Source organism: Gobio gobio, assembly GCF_949357685.1.
Source record: "Gobio gobio genome assembly, chromosome: 4".
Classification (NCBI taxonomy): domain Eukaryota; kingdom Metazoa; phylum Chordata; class Actinopteri; order Cypriniformes; family Gobionidae; genus Gobio; species Gobio gobio.
In genome coordinates this window covers 60,688,503-60,709,751 of record NC_137100.1, presented here as the reverse complement: position 1 = coordinate 60,709,751, position 21,249 = coordinate 60,688,503, and the positions used below count along the sequence as shown (strand labels likewise).

Here is a 21,249-nt window from a genome sequence, read left to right as displayed (position 1 = left end):
CTCCACACACACTCAAATGACACAGATGCACTCCATGAGTTTTCCTCTTTAATTATACATCCCTTTGATAAGACTAAGATTTCTCCAGAGCTAAAAGTGCTCAAAAACACACTGTACACACTTTACAAGGGAAACCACAATTCAGGCAAAACAAAACAACTCCTTTAAATTACACCGTCTCTTGCAATGTCATCTTTTAGGAAAAATATAAATATATATTTTTTCATTACGTTTCTGTCTCACGCCACTATGGTACAGATCCAGGCTAAGCCATGGCACTCTCTCTTCAGCCAATCAAATCGCAGTCATCGGCAGTAGCAGCAGCGCTGAGACGCGACGGGACACGAATATTAACAAAAGGTCTTGCCGTTAATAAATAAGCAACTGGATTTGTGTCGATTCAACATGCAATCTAAACATCATTTTGGGAGAACAGGAAAGATGGATCAGTGCTTTGTGTGGAGATCAGGAACACGTCAAGAACATCGAGAAAAAGACAAATGCAAAAACTGTGGTTTACTACGAGACTACTACGGAATTGGTCGAACATTTGAACAGCTCTGTGCACGCGTGTCAAACGGTTCAGTGCAGGTTTGGCTCGCTCAGAGCTGAAGCGATAAACCAGGTGCACGTTCAAGGTATCGCACTGGGAAATCAATCGCAACGCTACCGGCATATAAACAACACGTCAAGATAATACTTCAAACTCTTTCGTAAGCAGTGCTTTGGCAGCTTAGAGGAATATTTTTGGTTCGACAAGTTACACTTTCATGTATCCCATCGGTAGCATGTGTCGATTACACCAGAAAATCATTTTGACAAGGCCATCAGTTTGAATAAGGAATAAATAAATGAAAAGTATAGGGATTTTAAAATAAATAAAATTAAGCCAGTTTTATGATATTGACATGACAATTAAGCACATTTTGCTTCCAGAAAAATCCCAATGAAATTCCCATTACTATAATATAAAAAGCAATTCTGACTTTATACGTTTATATCACGCAATTCTGCGAAAAAAAGTCACAATTACCTTTTTTTTATTTGTCATTCTGTGGCGGAAAGAAGATTCCATAGCAAAATACTATGTATTTTATCTTTTTTTTTGTGGTCACATTACAATAATGAGAAATTAGAAGGGAAATGTGCTTAATTTGCATGAAACTTCCAGAAAAAAGAAAATAAAAGTATATATTTTACATAAAGAAAATGAAGCCTGTTTTAAGGAATATTATTTTGCATTGTGACATGATTACTCTCATGACAATTAAGCACATTTAGCTTCCAGAAAGATGTAAATCCCTCTGAAATTACCATTATTGTAATATATAAAATATATTTTTTTATTAAATCAGCAACGAGGCAGTACAAAAATACTACTATGATGTGTATAAATATTTTACAAAAAAATGTGTCACATTACAGCGAATTTAGAAGGGAAATGTGCTTAATTGTCTTGAAAATGTCAGAATGCAAAACCAAACAAAGAAACAAAAAATAAATAAAGCAGTATTCATTTGCATTCTGACATTATTGTTATGACAATAAACACATTTTGCTCACAAAAAAAAAAATCATATCCTAAAGAAATTACCATTGTTTTCAAGCTAATTTCATTACTGTAATAAGACCGTTATTATTGGTAAATCTGAAGGATGAGACAAAAATGTAAAAATTAAATCCGCATCAAGGCAGTAAAACAAATATTACCATAATGTGCGTAAATAATATATCACAATCAGAATTTGTAAAGGAAATGTGCTTAATTGTCACATCAACAAAAATGTTAATGCAAAAATGTGAAATATACTACAGGCATGTTCTTGACTAAATATTCAGCAGTTTGTACAAACACTTTTATGGAAATCAATGGAGAGGAACTGCTTTCACGGTGATTTCCTGTTGTAATCAACACTACGCCAAAGATTTGGTGCATCGCACATAACTTGTACTGAACTTAGGATATTCCTTCAAAGGTGATCACTTTTATTAAACATATGGCAATTAAACTACACCATGCATGAGTATGTTTATCCGGTTTCATTTCCTGTAGGTCAGAGTCAAACTAAACGCCACCATATCACGATCACATGAGATCAGATCAGATCACAGCACTGAACCGATATAGTAAGATATGAAGAACGAGTCTGTAAACGCTTTTTGTTGTTAATCCGATTCAAATTATTGGGTGAATCTCACTTGACTACAAAATCAGATTCAAAAAGATGCAATTATTGTTTCGGACCATTAACATCATTTGCATTATGACACAATTTTCATGCTAATCAAGCACATTTCTCATAGAATTGAGAAATGAGCTGCTCATGGTCTTGACAGCTGTCATGAGATTCACCCTGGAGGTGTTGGAAACACCCACACTATATACCGGTCAAAGTAGCTCTGTGATTGTGTGTGTGTGTGTGTGTGTGTGTGTGTGTGTGTGTGTCGGTGCTCACATGCTCTTTGCCTGCGTTTTTTTTTGGAGGAGAATTTCCTGCAAGAGTATTTCTGATGGTTTGCGGATGACGGATATCCAACAAAAGATGTGCGACACTAAGGTTCGAATGTCCCACACTATGTTTTTTTTCCCCCCAAAACACTGAATTCTGATTGTCTGGAGGTCATAAAAAATCCCAACACGCATACAAAAGAAAAGAAATTAATAAATAGTACAAATGTAATCAACTCTCTCGCTCACTTCTGGAAGTCCTAAATTCATAGTCAACGCATTTGCACTGAATCCAAAGCAGTCTCAGAATTCTTTGTAGTGTTTACGTGATATTTTCAAACATTAGCATGGCAGTAATATGTACACACACACACCAGTGCAGAGAACCGTTTGTCTCATCCGTGCATCCAGCGCTCTTAAAGTGTCAACAGCATTTTTTTTCTTTACTAAAATCGAGTCTTTGTGATGTTTTTGTGGTGAACAAGGAAGTGTTCCGGTTCACCTGTTTCACAGTCTGAAGATGTTATTTGGTAAACTGCTCCTCGGTCAGAAACACCGTCTGAAGTCCAGGGGCTCGTTTCAGTATTCCTGTAATCGCTTCCTTCCTCTCCTCCATCCGCAGTCCTCCATTTTCAATGAACCGTGTGTCTCTGTGCCGTATGGGAGGTGAGGTGATGGAGGGATGAGGGATAACGGGGGTGTTCAGGAAGCTGACGGGGGTATCAAGACTCGGCAGTCTCCACTGGAACAGGTTGTGATGGTTTAGTCAACACCGCTTCAGCTTCCTCATACAGCTGGAGACAGAACATCACAGACACATTAGGGTGTGTTCAAACTTGACATGTTTGGTTCAATTAAAACAAACCAAGGTGCGATTGCTCTGTTAGTGCGGTTCATTTGAATAAGTGTGAACACTGCCATCCGAACCAAACAAGCGGACCGAGACCACTGAAAAGATGGGCCTCGGAGTCGTTTCGCTTCCAAACAAACTCTAGTGTGGTTTGAATGAAGTATGACGCAACACGGACCAAAGACATGTAAACAAATCAAAAACGGGACATGATGTCAAAAGGACAGAATGCTCAAGCATACTTTTTTGTTGTTGTCACAGTCGTGATGTTGCCCGTCACAGTTTGGTACAGGCATCAGAACAGCGTCTCCTCACAGCAGATCTTGGTTTGTGTGTGTGACGGAGGGATTCCTGCCACTGTTTTGACTCCTTTACACATGTTATAAGCTTTTCACGAGTTCTCAGCTAAAATACCATCATATGTAGCTACGCACATACAGCGAGCGCATTTAGCCCAGCACACAGCATTGTTTTGGATGTTTGCTAAGTTCCGTGGTGAAATATAAGTCATAAAAGATGACCAATCAGGTAGTGAACATATCCCTATGCCTTTAGGTTCAGTATTCTTTAGGTTAGGTTTTTTGTCCGGACCAAACAAACCAAGCGAACCGAACTACAAGTGTGAACACACCCTTAAACCCTAGTGGTTGACTGATATTGCATGTTCAACATATTTTATTCAAAATTTGCTAAAAAAAATAAAAAATAATAAAAAGTAGCGTCTCAAAGCAGTTATCATCAGTCAGGATGGATAGACGACAGCTTTGATTGTGGGATCTTCGTAGCTGTCATTATATTACTTTATCATTTTTAGCAAGAATCAAGTCTGTATTTTTATGTGTTTTGGACATTTGTTCTGAAATATGTTCGTCAGACCAAATTTTAATAAGTCATTTCACAGGTTAATCCACAAATCATTTTGAGAGGCATTAGCAAAACAAATCCTGCTGCTTTTCATGCAACATACGTAATTATTACCCATCATATATTGTGATACAGCCTGGTTCGTTGAGTCAGATTGCTCCAGAGTTCGTTTGCAATGGGGCAGAGACCAACTCGTTCAGGCGATCTCAGACCCATTATTTTGGTGCGGATCCGAGCGCGATTGCGGGACAGAACACACCAGGTTTCGGAACAAACGCTCCAAACAAGCAAGGTATGAAAACGAATGTTTTTGAAAACAGTCTCTTCTGCTCACCAAGGCAGTATTTATTTAATCAAAAATACTACAGTAATACTGTGATTTATAACTGTTTTCAAACTTTATATCTATTTTGAGATGTTATTTACTCCAGTAAAGTCTTCAGTGTCACATGATCCTTCAGAAATCAGTCTAATATGCTGATTTGCTACTCAAGAATCTTATTATTGTCAATGTTGAAAACGTTGTGCTGCTTAATATTTTTGTGGAAACTGACTTTTTTTGTTGTTGTCAGGATTCCCTGATAAATCGAAAGTTCAAAAGAACAGCATTTATTTGAAATAGAAATATTTGGTTACATTATTATTTTGGTGTAGATGTACTATAGAGAAGTTTCGGAGTGATGTCGTACCGGAATGAACTGCACATCCTGGAAGAGCTCTTGGATGAAGCGGCGTGAGGCCAGACGGAACATGCAGTTGGCCAGCAGGAAGGAAACCTCAGAGTACAGGCAGATGTCATCGAACGCGTACGGAAACTTCTCCTTTATCCTGCAGAGGGCAGCAGACCATTACACAGGGGTGAAATGAGAACACACACTCACACAGTATTTCTCAGTTGTTCTTACGTGAGCAATCCGGTTTCGTGTCCTTTGGTACCGACTGAAGAGCTGAGGTTGATGACGAGTCGCAGAACCTCTTTCCTCAGCAGAACTCTGCAGGCTGGACCGTCCTCAGATATCGCATTCCCACCTACACACACACGTCAGGTCTTCAGGTTTTATGGGGATATTCCATAGACATAATGATTTTTATACTGTACAAACTGTCCTAGCCCTAAACCTACCCATCACAGAAAACTTTTCAACATTTTCAAAAAAACATCACTTAGTATGATTTATAAGCTGATTTCCTCATGGGGAACAACATTTTGGACATCTTTGTGGGGGCATTTTGTCTCTATGACAGGGAATACCTGACACACACACACACACACACACACACACACACACACACACACACACACACACACACACACACACACACACACACACACACACACACACACACACACACACACACACACACACACACACACACACACACACACACACACACACACACACACACACACACACACACACACACACACACACACACACACACACACACACACACACACACACACACACACACACACACACACACACACACACACACACACACACACACACACACACACACACACACACACACACACACACACACACGTTTGTTTTTGTGAAATGTGAGGACATTCCATAGGCGTAATGGTTTTTATACCGTACAAACCGTATTTTCTATCCCCTTACACTGCCCCTGCCCCTAAACCTAGCCCTCACAGGAGACTGTGCAGTTCACTTTCTGTGAAAAAAAACTCATTCTGTGTGATTTATAAGCATTTTGAAAAGTGAGGACATGGGGAACGTCCTCATATTTCACCCTCTTTTTGTAATACCTATGTCATACCCATGTCATTATACACATTTGTGTCCTGATATTTCACGAAAACATGCCCACACACACACACACACACACACACACACACACACACACACACACACACACACACACACACACACACACACACACACACACACACACACACACACACACACACACACACACACACACACACACACACACACACACACACACACACACACACACACACACACACACACACACACACACACACACAGAGTTTTTCTATCATGGACTTTCCATTGCTTTTTATTCTGAACTAATGATATTTTCTATCTCCTAAACCCCATAACTTCTCCTCATTTTTACATTTAGACATTATTAGTTAATGTACAATATATCTGTGACCGTATCCATGTCGGACGATTTCAATATTTTCTTAGATTATTTTTTTTTTTATGTAGTTGTAAATGTGGTAAGATTTTTATTTATTTATTTATTTAAAAACGGTAACAGATACTGTTCTGATAACTGTAATTTAAGTAGTTTTCTAATGCTAAATGTATTATTATTTTAATTATTATATACTGTATGTTGGGAAGGGAAACTTGTAAATGTTCCTTTGGACAGAATAACACAAATGAATGAAAATAGAACAAATAGAAAAAAAATACTGAGCAGTTTTTCATCTAGACGAGAAACCGCTGTTAGAATAGATGTCATATTTAATTTTACGCTAATATAAAAATATTATAAAAAAAATTACATTTATACTTATGCATCTGGCAAATGCTTTTATCCAAAGCGACGTATATTGCATTCAAAGAACATATTTACATATTATCATTTCTTGCTTTCCCTGGGAATCAAACCCATGACCTCAGAGGTCAGGCAGAAGTAGTCTTGTGCATTGATGGGATTTTATCTCACCCAGTAAGATCTCTGCGCTGGGAGTGCTGCTGGCCGAACCCTGACTGACGGCCGCGTCGCTGCAGCCCGAGATCCCAGAGAACTTGGACTGGGCGACCACCTCCAGGTGATTATGGGAAGGCTGGCTGTGCCACTGAGAGAAACCATCAGACAGATCTGTCGGAACACAAGACTAAATTACTAATTTTTACCCAAATCTGGAGACTGTAGGACTGAGATTGGGGTTTGAACCTACAACCTTTCCAGTTACCACAACCCAGATCTGTTTCACCAACCTACCTCTAATAACACTTCCAGGAAGAAAGCAGCAGTATCATACATTCACAAAAAAGATATAATGAGGAAGATGTTTTATGAAGTCTGGCACTGTGTGAGATTGCTCACCTGTGCGAGTGTGTGTGTTGTTCAGGTGGCTGTGTGTGTGTGAGCCGAGGATCGTGAGAGCGCTGCAGTAGAGGCAGTTCTGCTCCGTGTGCTCCTGTAAGCCTGTAGTCTCATCAGAGCCCAGCAGGTGGTGCTGCTCCGACCGGCTGCTGTTTAACAGCTCCGTTATGCTCACCTGAGACTTCAGAGGACCGCGACACGAGTCTAAGAAACCTACGAGCGCAGACAGGAAAAACACACAGATTAGCGTTTCATATTTACTATTATTTCATTATATTAAATACATTACCATTTTGGGGCCAGTAAAATAAATTAACCCTCTGATGCTGTTCGTCATTTTTGACCACATTTTTTTCTGGTTTGTTTTATTTAAAGAATGTATTACTTCATCGGAAGGTTGAAAATGAAAGTGAGACGAATTAATCTATTGAAAACATTTGGAACTGTGCCCAAACAAAATCTAAATTTTTTTTAGATACCAGCCTCACATTCGAAACACAGCTTGTTTTGATTTATGGCTTTGATTTTAGTTTTAGAGTAAACGTGTTTTGGGAAAAATATATTTCATATAAAATTTGAGCATTTTTCAAGTTCGCTTTTTAAAAACTTTTTTCACATCAGCAATAATCTGTCATCTTTAAAAAGAGACCAAACTTCAGTCTGTGCTCCAAAGCAGATTTATGACCGTTTAAGTTGGAAACGTAATTCAGATCCATGCTCAAAAAGTGGATTATAATTACTGCATAAATATAATTTCGTACCATAAAATCCCCTAAAAATACAAAATATTAAATAAAAAAATATTATCAAACCAAAATATAGTACAATCAACTTATTTTTGACTGACACGCAAACAGTACCACAGGGTTAATACTAATATTCAGCAAGGACACATTAAACTGATCAAATTTGACAGTAAAAATATTTATAATACAAAATATTTATATTTCAAATAAATGCAGTTTTTTTTTCTTCAAAGAATCCTGAAATATTATGAAGCAGCACAACTGTTTTCAACATTTATCATAGTAAGAAATGTTTGCTGGTGAAAATTCAGCTTTGATCACAGGAATAAACTAGATTTTAAAAAGACATTTATTTTAAAATTGTAATATTTTACAATATTACTTTTTTTTTAATCATATAAATGCAGCCTTGGTGAGCAGAAAAAAAATCTTACCAGCCCCATACTTTTGAACGGTAGTGTATTTTTATTTAATACTAATTTAAAATATTACTAATAATTTTTAATGATATTAGATATACAGAAAAATAAGGACGAGTCATACCATTAGATTCTGCAAAAATAAATTTGGAGGATTTTTCTCCAGCAGGAGGGCTTGTTCTCTTCTGGAAATATGATGTTTCTTTAATCTAAAAACAAAATAAAACAAACATTTACAACACAATTAAAAAGGTACATCAAGTACTTTATCCTAATTTGAGAAAAAAGCAGATAACAGTACTTTCGGCAAATATATTTTAAATGTTTTGGCTAAGCTCACTGCATTAATGCAAGTCTACTGGTATATTTTGAACTCATCTTGTCATCGGACAGGTGAAAATAATAATACAAAAGTCTGATGCCACACAATCAGAGTTATGTCATGTCCACAGTGAGGGCAAAAAAGTTAAAATACAGCACCTTATGAATCAACACTCATGAAAATTGAATCAAAAACCTCTATATACTCCACATGCACATTAATAAAAGTACACGTGACAAAATGTACCTGAAACATATTGTTTATGTCCAGGGGTAGAGCCAGGCCAATGTAGTCCTCACTGCAGCCAAAGGTGGCGCTAGAGACCATAGAGCGCAGGGAAGAGGAGCGCTGCAGGGTGGAGTGATTGATCGGACTCAGTAAGTCCTCCTTGTCCAGAGACGCAAAACTCAGAGCTTTCAAAAACCTGCGAGGAGAGCAAACACAAGAACACACACTGCAAAACATTAGATCTAATCCTAGAAATCTTCATCTACACTTTCGCTTTTATTAAAATGGTCTACGGACAGTCAACAACTTGTAAAAACAGCTACTAAATCACAACTTTTACGACTGAAACATCTAAAAACTAGACCTACTCCTGGACATCCATCTTACTTCAGCAAATAATTTTAATCCTGACACAAATTAACTGGCTGTAATTCTGAGTAAACACAAAGGCTGTGTCCCAGTACACAACATTAATAGTATGCAATACCACAATTAGTGCATACTGCATACACAGTATTAAAAAAAAAAAGTTAGGATGATGAACTGTTTTCCAAATAAACGGTTTCTGATTTTATAAACAACATGTTGCATCTTATCATCCAAACTAGACTAGATTATCTGTCTGATAACAGCATGTGAACTGGGATGCAGCCAAAGATATTTCTAAGCCTTTTTTTCAGTAGTTTTGAGTCAAGTTGGTATTGGATCTGCAGGAGTAGATGGGTATCCCGGTTCAGAACAATATCAACAAGGTTTGGAGTTTTCTGTTTCCACAGGCATCTGACCAAGTCTTTGACGCATATTAGTATCCAGGCACTCACTCATCACAAAATGTGAACGAATGAGTGAAAGATGGAGAAATTATTTTGGGGGGGAAATGACTGGAAGTGTAGTCGCATGGGATGGGATGTTGCCTTTTATTCTACAGTGTTTCTAAAAATGGAAACTCTACGGTTGTCCGAGCTAATGAGGGGATGCTACTGTTGAGCTGCTCTACCCACCATGGCACAAGAGTTCTGGACACTCTGCGATGGGAGTTGAACGGCCCAGAATACCTTTCATGAGAAAACCTGAGGACCAGCAAAAAACACCCTGAACTTCAATTGCACTTTCATATGTGGGTGAATGTCACAAACCTGTCAAGAACATGTCCAAAGTCATATTTCAACCCAAAATCACCAACAAATATGCACTGTTTATTTTTAACAAAAAAAGTATTTTAATTATATTATTATATATTAATTATAATTATATTATTATATATTAACTATAATTATATTATTATTAATCATTAATATATATTAATTTAATAATAATTTCATATTAAGAAAAAGGTCATTCAGACTTTTTGGACCATCACATTATTATGACAAATATCTTCAGGAAAATCAAAATGTACTCAAATTCTTATTACAGTGGAGTGTCTGGACATTTTATTTTAAGCCTTATTAATCTTATTGCTACTTTTTAGATTCTCATTCATGTAGTTAATAAAATAAAGTATTTTACAGTAATTTTTTGTAACCAAATATTACCATAATTTTATATAGTAATGAATTAGCAAAGGCAGTACAACATTTATAAAAACTATATATAGTTTTTATATACATACATACATACATACATACATACATACATACATACATACATACATACATACATACATACATACATACATACATACATACATACATACATACATACATACATACATACATACATACATACATACATACATACATACATACATACATACATACATACATACATACATACATACATACATACATACATACATACATACATACATACATACATACATACATACATACATACATACATACATACATACATACATACATACATACATATACATACATACATACATACATGCATATGCATGTTTCTTCACCACCTGTTTTTGTCAGATCCTGCTGACCCAACGAGCATTTCACTGTCCAATGGTCATGCCTTAACTGCAATGTCTAGTATTGCATTAGTATTGCATCCTTCTCATGGGCATTTAATACTTTTTGACTTTTCAGTCTGAGTTAAATCTCTTTTTTGGCTCAATTTATCTGTAAAAGAAAACATGCCTAATAATTCTGCACACCTGAATATAAGGTGATTTTCATTTCCAGCCTTCATGAACAATTATATATCACTTATACATTATTAAATACTAAATCAATAGTAGTTATTAGGATTACTGTGGTTTGGAATTGGTCAAATGTGCCTGGAAAAAAAAATATGATCAGAAAATCAACGTGCCTAATAATTCTGCACTCCCTGTATCTGTATGTATATATATATATATATATATATATATATATATATATATATATATTAGCAAATATATTATATGTATATATATGTATATATATATATATATATATATATATATATATATATATATATACATATATATACACGTACACATACATATATATATATATATATATATATATATATATATATATATATATATATATATATATATATATACATACATACACACAATTTATTAATAATAATATAATTAATTCTTCATATATAATATAATTAAAAACATTTTTGTATAATACATTATTATTAATAAAATAAATAAATATTTTGGGCTGAAATATGACTTTGGACATGTTTTTGACGGGTTTATGTGTGTGAGAGAGTGAGCGAGAGAGAGAGAGAGAGAGAGAGAAAAGCTGAAAAAGTATAAATGTCTGTATACCTGCGTGGGGTGAGCCGCGAGTCGAGGCTCCGCGTTTTCATGGTGATGGTGTCTGTAAACAGTATGTCTTTAGCGGGAGACGCCAGCGCTTCGCTGTGAGACAGAGACGGGTGGATCCTTTGCTGCTGCAGCCGTTTGAGTGTGGCGTAGCCCAGCGCGTCACGGGGGCTTGTGTACATGTAGCTGCAGTCCACCAGGCTCTTGATGGTGGCCACAGAGGGAGATTTCAGCGACTGCGCCCTGCGCGGCAGTGTGTGCGCCGACCCGGGAGGAATCAGCGAGGTAGAATTGGACTTGGACAACAGGATGTGGTTATGGTTGGACTGAGGACTGAGCGAAAGTTGCATTTTCACAGTTTTAGCGCTGACCACCGTGTTGAGGCTGGCACAGTCTGTATCCATGGCCACGCCAGAGGGCGGCTCTCGGGAAGGGGAGGAGCTCATGGAGCTGATGCCACTGGTAGTAGTGTCCGTGTTGAAGCTCTGACTGCGGCTCTTAAATGTGCCGCCTCCTGGCAGCACAGAGGCACCGTCGCAGGTCAAACGCTCCCTGCTGCTCCGCTCTCGCTTATGTGGACCTCTGCCCTCTGAATCCGAGCTTCCCTCGGTGGCGTACGGCTCTGCTAGTGCCTTTATACCCACAAATGAGGTCTCAAGGCTAACCGTCGGGCTGCGGGGAATACGACCGCCATTATAAAAGACCTCGTTTTGCCCCGAGTGGCCTGGAGAATAGTTTGAGGGTTCAGTTATGGTCCGGATGCGCCTCATGAGCTGGAGCTCCTCGGGGGATTTTCCTGCATTGGTTGTGCCTTTATTGTCAGTGGGGCTTCTGCCCTTCTTACTGGGGAGAGACAGGGAGTTGAGAAAGCGGTTTCTGAGATGTGAGGGGGTGAGGATGTTGAACGGGCTTCTGTCCTTCAAGGTTTTTGTGTGTGTAGAGAGAGAAGAGTCCTCGTACATGTCCAAACCCTCGCGATCGTCATCCATGAAATACAAACCTGAGAGTGACACGTGCAATGTTACAATAGACATAAAACAACAGATTGCAATGGCTATTTATGCATATAATTTTGTGCGGATACAACAATCAGTGTTACTGTTAACTAAAACCAAAACTAATAATAATAATAGTGTTCATTAATTGAAAAACGCTTTAAAAAAAAAAAAAAAAGTAAAACTTAAACTTAAATGGTTAATGTTTAAATGTGAATAAAAGCCTAAATTCAATCTGTTCATCATATGAAGCGGTAGTTGCGTAGCTATCAATGGAGGGACAATAAAGATTTCATCAAAAAAGATCTTCATTTGTGTTCCGAAGATGAACGAAAGTCTTGCGGGTTTGGTGAGGCATGAAGGCAAGTAATTGATGACAATTTTCATTTTTGGGTGAACTATTCCTTTAAATTAAATGAATTAGAAATATTGCCTTGTCACCCAACTTAAATAAGATTAAGTTAAAGTACTAAAATTACGGAATGCAGATGTAAATATAATAAACTAATAAAAGTGACATAAGAACATAAAATGACTTGGTTAAACTAAAATTAAAATGAAAACTGAAACTTCAAAATAAATAAAAGCTAATTCAAAATAACAATAAATACTATAATAGCATATTAATAATAGTAAAATAACAATGACTACAATCAACATGAAATACTATTTACATAACCCAATTTACTTCCATAATCTGACATATTAGTGATTGAAACAAGATATACAATTTAATCATGCATAAAAGTAAATATACAGCAATTTTTTAACTGCATTTTTTCCTTTTTTCCACCAAAAACCAAATGGAAAAAAAAAAATATTTTTCTAAATATCCTTTAAAAGGTGCACTGTGTAACTTTTCTGTCCGCTAGAGGTCGCCTATTCAAAACAAAGGCGTAGTTTGATGACGGCAAGTTTGAGCGCTGAATCTTGGGACGTGTGGTCTTCACCTCACAGCCACTGGAAAAGAATCGGGATTGGACTCGTTACTGTGAAGCAGAGCAGGACCGTGTGTTGTGGAGCTGAGCAAGGCCGCTGGAGCGATTGTTAATAAGATGAACGCAACACACGCCTCGTGAGCAGCGGGACTTTTATTATGCCACAGTCACCAGCGCCATTTCCGCTTTTCCGGTCATGAGTATGAGGTAACGCAGCTCTGTTTATCATATTAGATACATCTGAGTGTGTTGAAAATGATGTTATGACCTTACTCTGTGCGTTCGCTCGGCGGCTGCTATGACACTTGTTCACACTGCAGTGAGAGTAAAGCGTTTCTGCAAAATAAAACCGGAAAACGAGGGTAACGCAGATATGACGCAGGCGACTCCCTCACAAGTCCCGGTTCCTTGTTTAAAATAGAAATTTCTCACGATTTACAAATAGTTGGAAACATTTGGGATATTGTGAGTACTCAACTGAACAAAATGTATAATACTGGCCAAGTGGTTTTTGGATATTTTACTGCAAAGAAGTTACATATTGCAGCTTTAAGCAACGTTAAGTTACTTTGAATAAGAAATAAGCTAAACTACAGAAGGACTAAAAAAGTTTTCAGACAATTTATCTTGAAAAAGAGTTTTAAAATCTTACTTCATTGGCATATTTAAAGAATTTAGAGATGAAAAATGCCAATTTGGTAATAAAAATATTATGCAACTATGCAATATTATTAAATTGTTTTGATGTTGACATGTTAACCATGTGCATTGACTCACTGGGTTGACTTTCGCTCTCGCTGTTGTGGCGTGAGCTGGTGGACTCAGAGTTGAGGCTGAGTGTGCTGGGCACAGACGACAGTTCGCTGGGCAGCGGAGCGTCCACTTCATCAGGGCTGATGGGCCACAGCTGCCTGCGGCTGTGCCGTACGGAGTCCCATCCCAAAGCCTTCAGCACATCACTGCCCTGCCGCGTGCGGCTGATCACACCCAGCACATACACACACGTACTGCAAGGACAATGCTGATGGTTACATACTGCACATATGCTGCAAGTTTACTTTAACTCTCTCCCTGCCCACGTTTTTTTTTTTTTTTTTTTTGACAGTCACGTCAGCATTTTTTATGTTTTTCAGAAAACTTTCAAGGCCCCCCTAATATTTTGTTGTATCTGAACATGCAATAATATATATTATATATTATCTCAAACGAAAGAACAGAGCCTCTGCTTTTAAACAAAAATAACCGTTTTATTCTAGCTTCATGCATTCTTTTTTTTTTTTAAATCAACACTTGATTGTGTGTACGTTTTGAACAAAAAGCTGAGAAAATCAAGCGCTTGTTGCTGCTCCCTTTTTGCTTGTGTTTTGATCCGGAGAGTCTGTACTCTTTCAAAAGTTGTATAATAGCACCACCTCCCATATAACAGTGAAAATTAAAAATTTAAAAATCTGTCAATGGCAGGGAAGTGTTGTCTCATAAATGACAGAAATTTCCATCAATGGAGGGGAAAGAGTTAACTGTATTGTTGTATGTAATGTAAAATATGAAAATATGTCCTACACTACCATTCACAAGTTTGGGGTCAACAAGATTTTTTAAATGTTTTTGGAAGAAGTCTCTTCTGCTCACCAAGACTGCATTTATTTGATCAAAAATATATTGTGAACGGTTTTCTATTTTATTACATTTTAGATATAATTTATTCCTGTGATCAAAGCTTAATTTCAGCATCATTTCTCCAGTCTTCAGTGTCACATGATGCTTCAGAAATCATTCTAATATGATGATTTAATGCTCATGAAACATTTCTTGTTATTATCCATTTTGAAAACAGTTGTGCTGTGTAATATTTTCATGGAAACCGTGATTAATAGAAAGTTCAGAACATAAATGTTCTTACTGTCCCTTTTGTTCAATTTAATGCATCTACGACAAATAAAAGTATTAATTTCTTTAAAAGAAACCTTACTGACCCCTAACTGCATGTAAACATTGCTTTACAGTAGTTACGTCAAACTACCAGGACTACTTTTTTGCAGGTCCTGACATAAATGCCTGTTCAAACCAAGTACGATAACTACATTAGCATCCACACCACTGCACAATATCGCTCTGTTTATTTTGAGTGCATGCTGCAGTTGCCAGCCACTTTAAGAGCTTTAAAATCAGGTGGATTCTGATTGGCTGTCAATCTATTAATCGTTCATCAGCTGGAAAAAATGATCAACAATATAGTTTCTCTATGCTGTTATAGTTGCGGCGTGGACTTCCCTATTCTCATAGAATTAGAACAAATATAACTATATTTTTATCGTTTATGTTATAGTTTTCGTCTTTAGTGTGAATGGGCCTGAACTTGTACAGAATCAATATATATTGGATATGACTATGTTACACATCAACCTCTTGATTTCCGACAGATGCCGTCTATGTGCAATAAGTTGTGAATAACCCAGTATATTCCTGTACAAGGCAGTCTTACCCACGTATGGACAGAACCTCACAGTGCTGAGCCAGAGCAATAATATCTGGAATGATATTCTCCTCCTGTAGGAGGTTCAGACCCCAGTTTGAGCTACCAATGTTGCCCTGGAACATATAAAATGTTAACCATTAAAACCATAAACATTGCACACAATGCAACTCGAGACATTTAAGGACATCCTTAGCTACTAAACGCATACAGTAAGTCAAAACCATCACTGACCAGAGCCCATAGCGCCGCCTTCAGCTGTTTAACACCTTCCCATTTATCCAACACTGGAGATCGGACTGTGTAGCTAAGATCCGGGATAACACCCTAACAAATACACACAAATACTAACAAATAAATGCACAAAAACACACAAAGCTTTACAGTGTCAGCCATCAGCGTGTGCATAATCAGGTACCTGAGCTTCCAGCAGCAGGCAGCCGGTTTTATCATGGACCAACTGCCCATATAAATGCACAGGGAGAAAGACATTTGGCCTCTGTAACCTACAACATGAGAGCGAGAGATATATATACACTGTCTGCAGTCAAAAAGAAAGAGCATGCTTCATATTCATAACAGTGTTATTTTAGTATAACTTCTACACTATTATAGTATTTAATTCATATTTTGAATGAGCTTTTATGGTAACTTCACAATAAGGTTTCATTTGTTAATATTAAGCCCCTTTCACACAGCACGTTGATCCCGGAAAATTGCCATCAAATTGCCAAAGTGCCTTCTGTGTTAACGCAAACACATCCCGGGATTGATTCCGGGATAGATCCCGGAATGTGGACCGAGTAACATTTACGGGACCAGTCCAAAACGCGCCCTGTGTGAACAAAAGGCAGGATCAATGCCATAAAGGGCTGTGCCCTAGTGATGATGCTGAAGCTGAAATCGTTCACCAGAAACGGTACACGAGGCGCTAGCTTATGATCAAATCAGAAAACAACTGAACTGAGCGTGGTTTCTCAAGAGAGAAAAGTAAACTTTAGATGCTGCAGAGACATTACACGTTACATCAATGTTACGTGTCTTTACGGGATCTTCACAGGATGTGTGTGAATGCTCACACAAATTCCAGAAAGTCACTGACAGTGTGAATGAACCCAAATCAAATGATCCCGGGACTGTGTATTTTCTGGAATCTCTGTGTGAAAGGGGCTTTAGTTAACATGGACTAACAATGAAAAATACTTTCAGCATTTACCAATACATTACTAAAATCAAAAGATCTGTATCTGTTTATATTATTTTATGAACCTGAGCTAACATGAACTAACAATGAACAGTATTAACATATGTATAATTATATGTATGTATTAATGATGAATAAATGCTGTAATAATGCATTGGTCACTGTTTGTTGGTGTTAGTTAATGCATTAACTTTAACATTAACTAATGGGACCTTATTGTAAAGTCTTCTCGCTTTAATTTTAGTCATTTAGTTGTGCTGTTGTTGTCATTTTTTTTTTTATATCTATCTATCAAGCTTTATTTGTTTATTTCATTTTTAGAAACCTTTAACAAACATATTTACAAGGTAACATTTTTACGTTTTTTTACATTTTTCATCTAATATTTTATTTTATTTCAGCTTTATTTCAATTACTGAAAACTATATTTTAGTTTTAGTTTACAATAACACTACTAATTCATACCTAGCGTCTGGGACTTGTTCAAATCACTAACCTTAAGTATGTGCAATACTTATGGTAATTTGTTAATATATGACTTCATTTACAAGATAAGCAGACCTTTGGTTGCTGCGCCGGACGTAGTTGTCTCCGTCGACAGGTTTGCGGTATGTTGTGAGAGCTTCATTCAACTGCTCTTCAATCATGTCCACATACTTCAGATTATACTCCTGCAAAAACACACACGGCTTTACACATCAGCATTCAAGAGGAACAAACACTCACAGGCGTGAAACAAAGGACTGAGAGAGTTATTGGTTTGATGCTTTCACCTTCTGCCATTTATCTAGCTGTTTGTTGACGTAGCCTCTTTCATTGAGGTAAGAGAAGCCCTTTGGGATGGACAGGAACCTACAGAGGAGAACAGAGAGACAATTAACATGGTATTGTTCAGAATATAAGATAACGTTTTTTTCTTGTAAATACATTTGAAAAAATGGGTTGTCTTATATTCAGGGTCTAGACTTAATAATATACCCGTCAATTTCTTTAAAGAGGCTGCTTTGATGCGGAGTAAGAATAATACGGTGTAATGGATTAGCACTATGCCACAGAACAAGTCTTTTCCGTGCTATGTGATCGGCCTAAGGAAAAAACATTCATATCCCCTGGATCAGATCAAACGAGTTTTTTGACATGCCAAGCGCTTCAGATTGTCAAGAATGCGCTGAGGACTGTTTGCAGAGGCTGTGGATTAGAGGTAATAATGTTCAGTTTCTTGCACAGATCAATTGTTTCACTTCATAAGAGCCCAATGTATTGTCAGGAGGCACAGGTGTGCATTTTGTTTTGGCTGTATGTGTTTTTTTGACTCTCAAAGTGACAAGAACCATCGACCTTGCATTATATAATTCACAGGAGGACCACAGTTTCAGCTAAAAATCTTCTTCACTGTTCTATTGAAGAAAAAAAAAGTCACCTACATCTTGGATGGCCTGAGGGTGAGTAAATTAAAGGGATAGTTCACTCAAAAATGAAATTAATTTACTCACACTCAAGCCATCCTCCAATTATAAAAGTAATTATATAAAAGTAAAATCCACACAGCTCCGGGGGGTTAATAAAGGCCTTCTGAAGTGAAGCCAAGCGCTTGTGTAAGAAAAATATCCATATTTAACACATTTTAAAGTAAAATATCTAGCTTTCCACCCAAAATTTGAAGCCCAAAAAAGTGCATCCAACCATTATAAAAGTAATCCAATTTAAACATATCCAGCTTCCGCCAGACCGCCTTCCTTATTCAACTTACGAAGAAGGCGGTCTGGCGGAAGCTGGATATTAAATGTTTTAATTGGATTACTTTTATAATGGTTGGATGCACTTTTTTGGGCTTCAAAATTTGGGCTGCCATTCACTGCCATTATAAAGCTTGGATTCATACCGAATACCGGTATTTATTTTTGTTATGATATGAATTTTGATGATACCGCAATACCGGTATGTGGCACAGCGCGTCACTGTTCAAGGGGTCACGTTTCACTGTTGCACTGTAGTGAGAGCACAGCCGAGATCGCATCACAGCCCATGGTAAGTCCGAAATCACCCCCTAAAGCCTAATTCACTATTATTCCCTACGTTATCCACTAATAGTTCACTTGAAAGAGTGAATGAAAACGAGTTAGTGAATTCGGACAGCTGTTGTGTGTACATCGGATCGGCTGTATACTCGTTATTGCGGTGCAATGTGAGATTGAATGAGTGCACTCAATAACGTCCACTATGGTTTCGGACACCACTACAGATGGCTGTCCCCTCAAATAATGCCCTATTTGAGGTTATAGGGGGCGATTTCGGATTCAGCCCTTGATCACATCGGAGAGTTCAACACACGCGGCGGGCGAGAGAGAGAGCGGTTTCTGCGCGGAGCTGAGATTAACGTTCTCCACATGGATCATATTATAGCACATATAGACCGGAGCGAGCGCATTTAAGTTTTTTATGGACATATTTCATATACTCTAGTGCTCTAAACATAAACCAGCAGCGTGTATGCACACACACTTCATCACTTCGTCTTCTTCAAATTAAATGTAATGTTATGCAAAGGACACTGAACGGTACGTCTGATCACGACCGCGATGACACGATGGGTTATTCTGCTACACAGAAGACGATTTAAGTTAATAAATAGACTGACAACGCAAACAAGAATGGGCTAAAATTGAACCGCTTTATTCTTTCGGTGTTAAACTGACGTGTGTCATTTGTTCAGAGACTGTAGTGCTCTTAAATGCATTGCAAATATCCTTCAACCTTTTAAATGTTCTTCCGCATTTCACCTCATTTTGGCAGTTTGTTGTTATATAGGGTTACATTTTTAAAATGCTTAGGGTGCCATCAACTCTTTTTTTTTCTATCTCCATGGTCATATTTTAAGATGCATGTCTGTAATGAGTGTGTTGCATGTGTTTTATTGGTTGTAGTCTCCCCACAGCATCATTTTGTGGGGCTTTGCACAACTGTATTAATTCTAGTGTGGAATTTTTCTACAATATTCACTCGTCATAACAGTAAAACGGGTTTTCTACAGCAGCATCCTCTTTCAATTAGCAGAAAATGTGGTTAACACCTGGTCATCCATAGGGGAAAAAAATACCGTCATATACTGCGAAACCGATATAATTTTGAAAAATACCGTGATATAAATATTAGGTCATACCACACAGCACTAACTCAGATTGTATTTGTCTAAAAGAAGAAAGTCATACACTTTGGACGGCTTGAGGGTGAGTAAATCATGGGCTAATTTTAATTTTTGGGTGAACTATCCCTTTAACAGCAATTTAAAATTTTTGAGTGAACGATCCCTTTAACAGCTCATTTAAACTATCCCTTAAGCAATACACTTATGTAGTAAGTATACAGTAACTAAGAGCTAAGTGTTTTACCTCAACAGCAGCAGAAGGCCTTTCTCTCCCAGGTGAGACAGAGCAGGTTTCATGTGGATCAGAGCATGCAGGTTGGCCTGGAGTGATAACACATCAGAAATAAAGAACATCAGAGTTGCTGTAAGAAACACATTTAACTAATACGAACCAATCAGAGTCCTGGGTAACACTTTATAACACCAAAATACAGAATTACATGATTTAATGCTTAGCAGACCATTGCCTAAATATTTAGACATTTTCACATTCATTTCTGAAACTGCATGAAATAATGATCTGGATTACATCAACTTCCTGTAGCTGTGATGCTGATTACCTTGTCTTCACAAGCTTCGTCCAGGATGTCCAACGCCTCCATGGAGACGGTTTTGTTGTGGTCATGCAGCTGTGTGACCAGCAACTCCATCCCCCAGTTACTGAAAAACTCAACATTAGCGCGCAACAGCACGCGCAGGTGTTTGGTGGAGTACAGACGGCAGTTCTGTAGCAGGACATATAAGGAGAATCACTCAATCACTCATTCAGATCAATCAGAATACAAATATACAGTCAGGTTTTACAAGAATCGTATAGGATGGATATAATAAACCCAG

General features: G+C 37.5%; 1 protein-coding gene across 2 annotated transcripts in view; it reads right to left on the bottom strand.

Annotated features, from left to right (window-relative positions):
- Window positions 1–36: 36 nt before the first annotated feature.
- rictora (RPTOR independent companion of MTOR, complex 2 a) overlaps window positions 37–21,249 on the bottom strand; it is a 41,049-nt gene continuing 19,836 nt past the window's right edge. Inside the window, exons 23-39 of one of the 2 annotated variants that reach the window (XM_079815855.1) lie at window positions 20,973–21,137; window positions 20,657–20,733; window positions 18,041–18,119; window positions 17,829–17,938; window positions 16,482–16,569; window positions 16,298–16,390; window positions 16,073–16,179; window positions 14,368–14,597; window positions 11,661–12,657; window positions 9,934–10,002; window positions 8,951–9,128; window positions 8,507–8,591; window positions 7,218–7,430; window positions 6,834–6,989; window positions 5,069–5,192; window positions 4,853–4,991; window positions 37–3,243 (exon numbers count right to left, since the gene is read on the bottom strand). In XM_079815855.1, the coding sequence (XP_079671981.1) occupies window positions 3,172–3,243; window positions 4,853–4,991; window positions 5,069–5,192; window positions 6,834–6,989; window positions 7,218–7,430; window positions 8,507–8,591; window positions 8,951–9,128; window positions 9,934–10,002; window positions 11,661–12,657; window positions 14,368–14,597; window positions 16,073–16,179; window positions 16,298–16,390; window positions 16,482–16,569; window positions 17,829–17,938; window positions 18,041–18,119; window positions 20,657–20,733; window positions 20,973–21,137 (2,982 nt within the window). In that variant the 3' untranslated portion in view covers window positions 37–3,171. The remainder of the gene's footprint in view (window positions 3,244–4,852; window positions 4,992–5,068; window positions 5,193–6,833; window positions 6,990–7,217; window positions 7,431–8,506; window positions 8,592–8,950; window positions 9,129–9,933; window positions 10,003–11,660; window positions 12,658–14,367; window positions 14,598–16,072; window positions 16,180–16,297; window positions 16,391–16,481; window positions 16,570–17,828; window positions 17,939–18,040; window positions 18,120–20,656; window positions 20,734–20,972; window positions 21,138–21,249) is intronic. The other variant, XM_079815854.1, reaches the window with a different exon arrangement.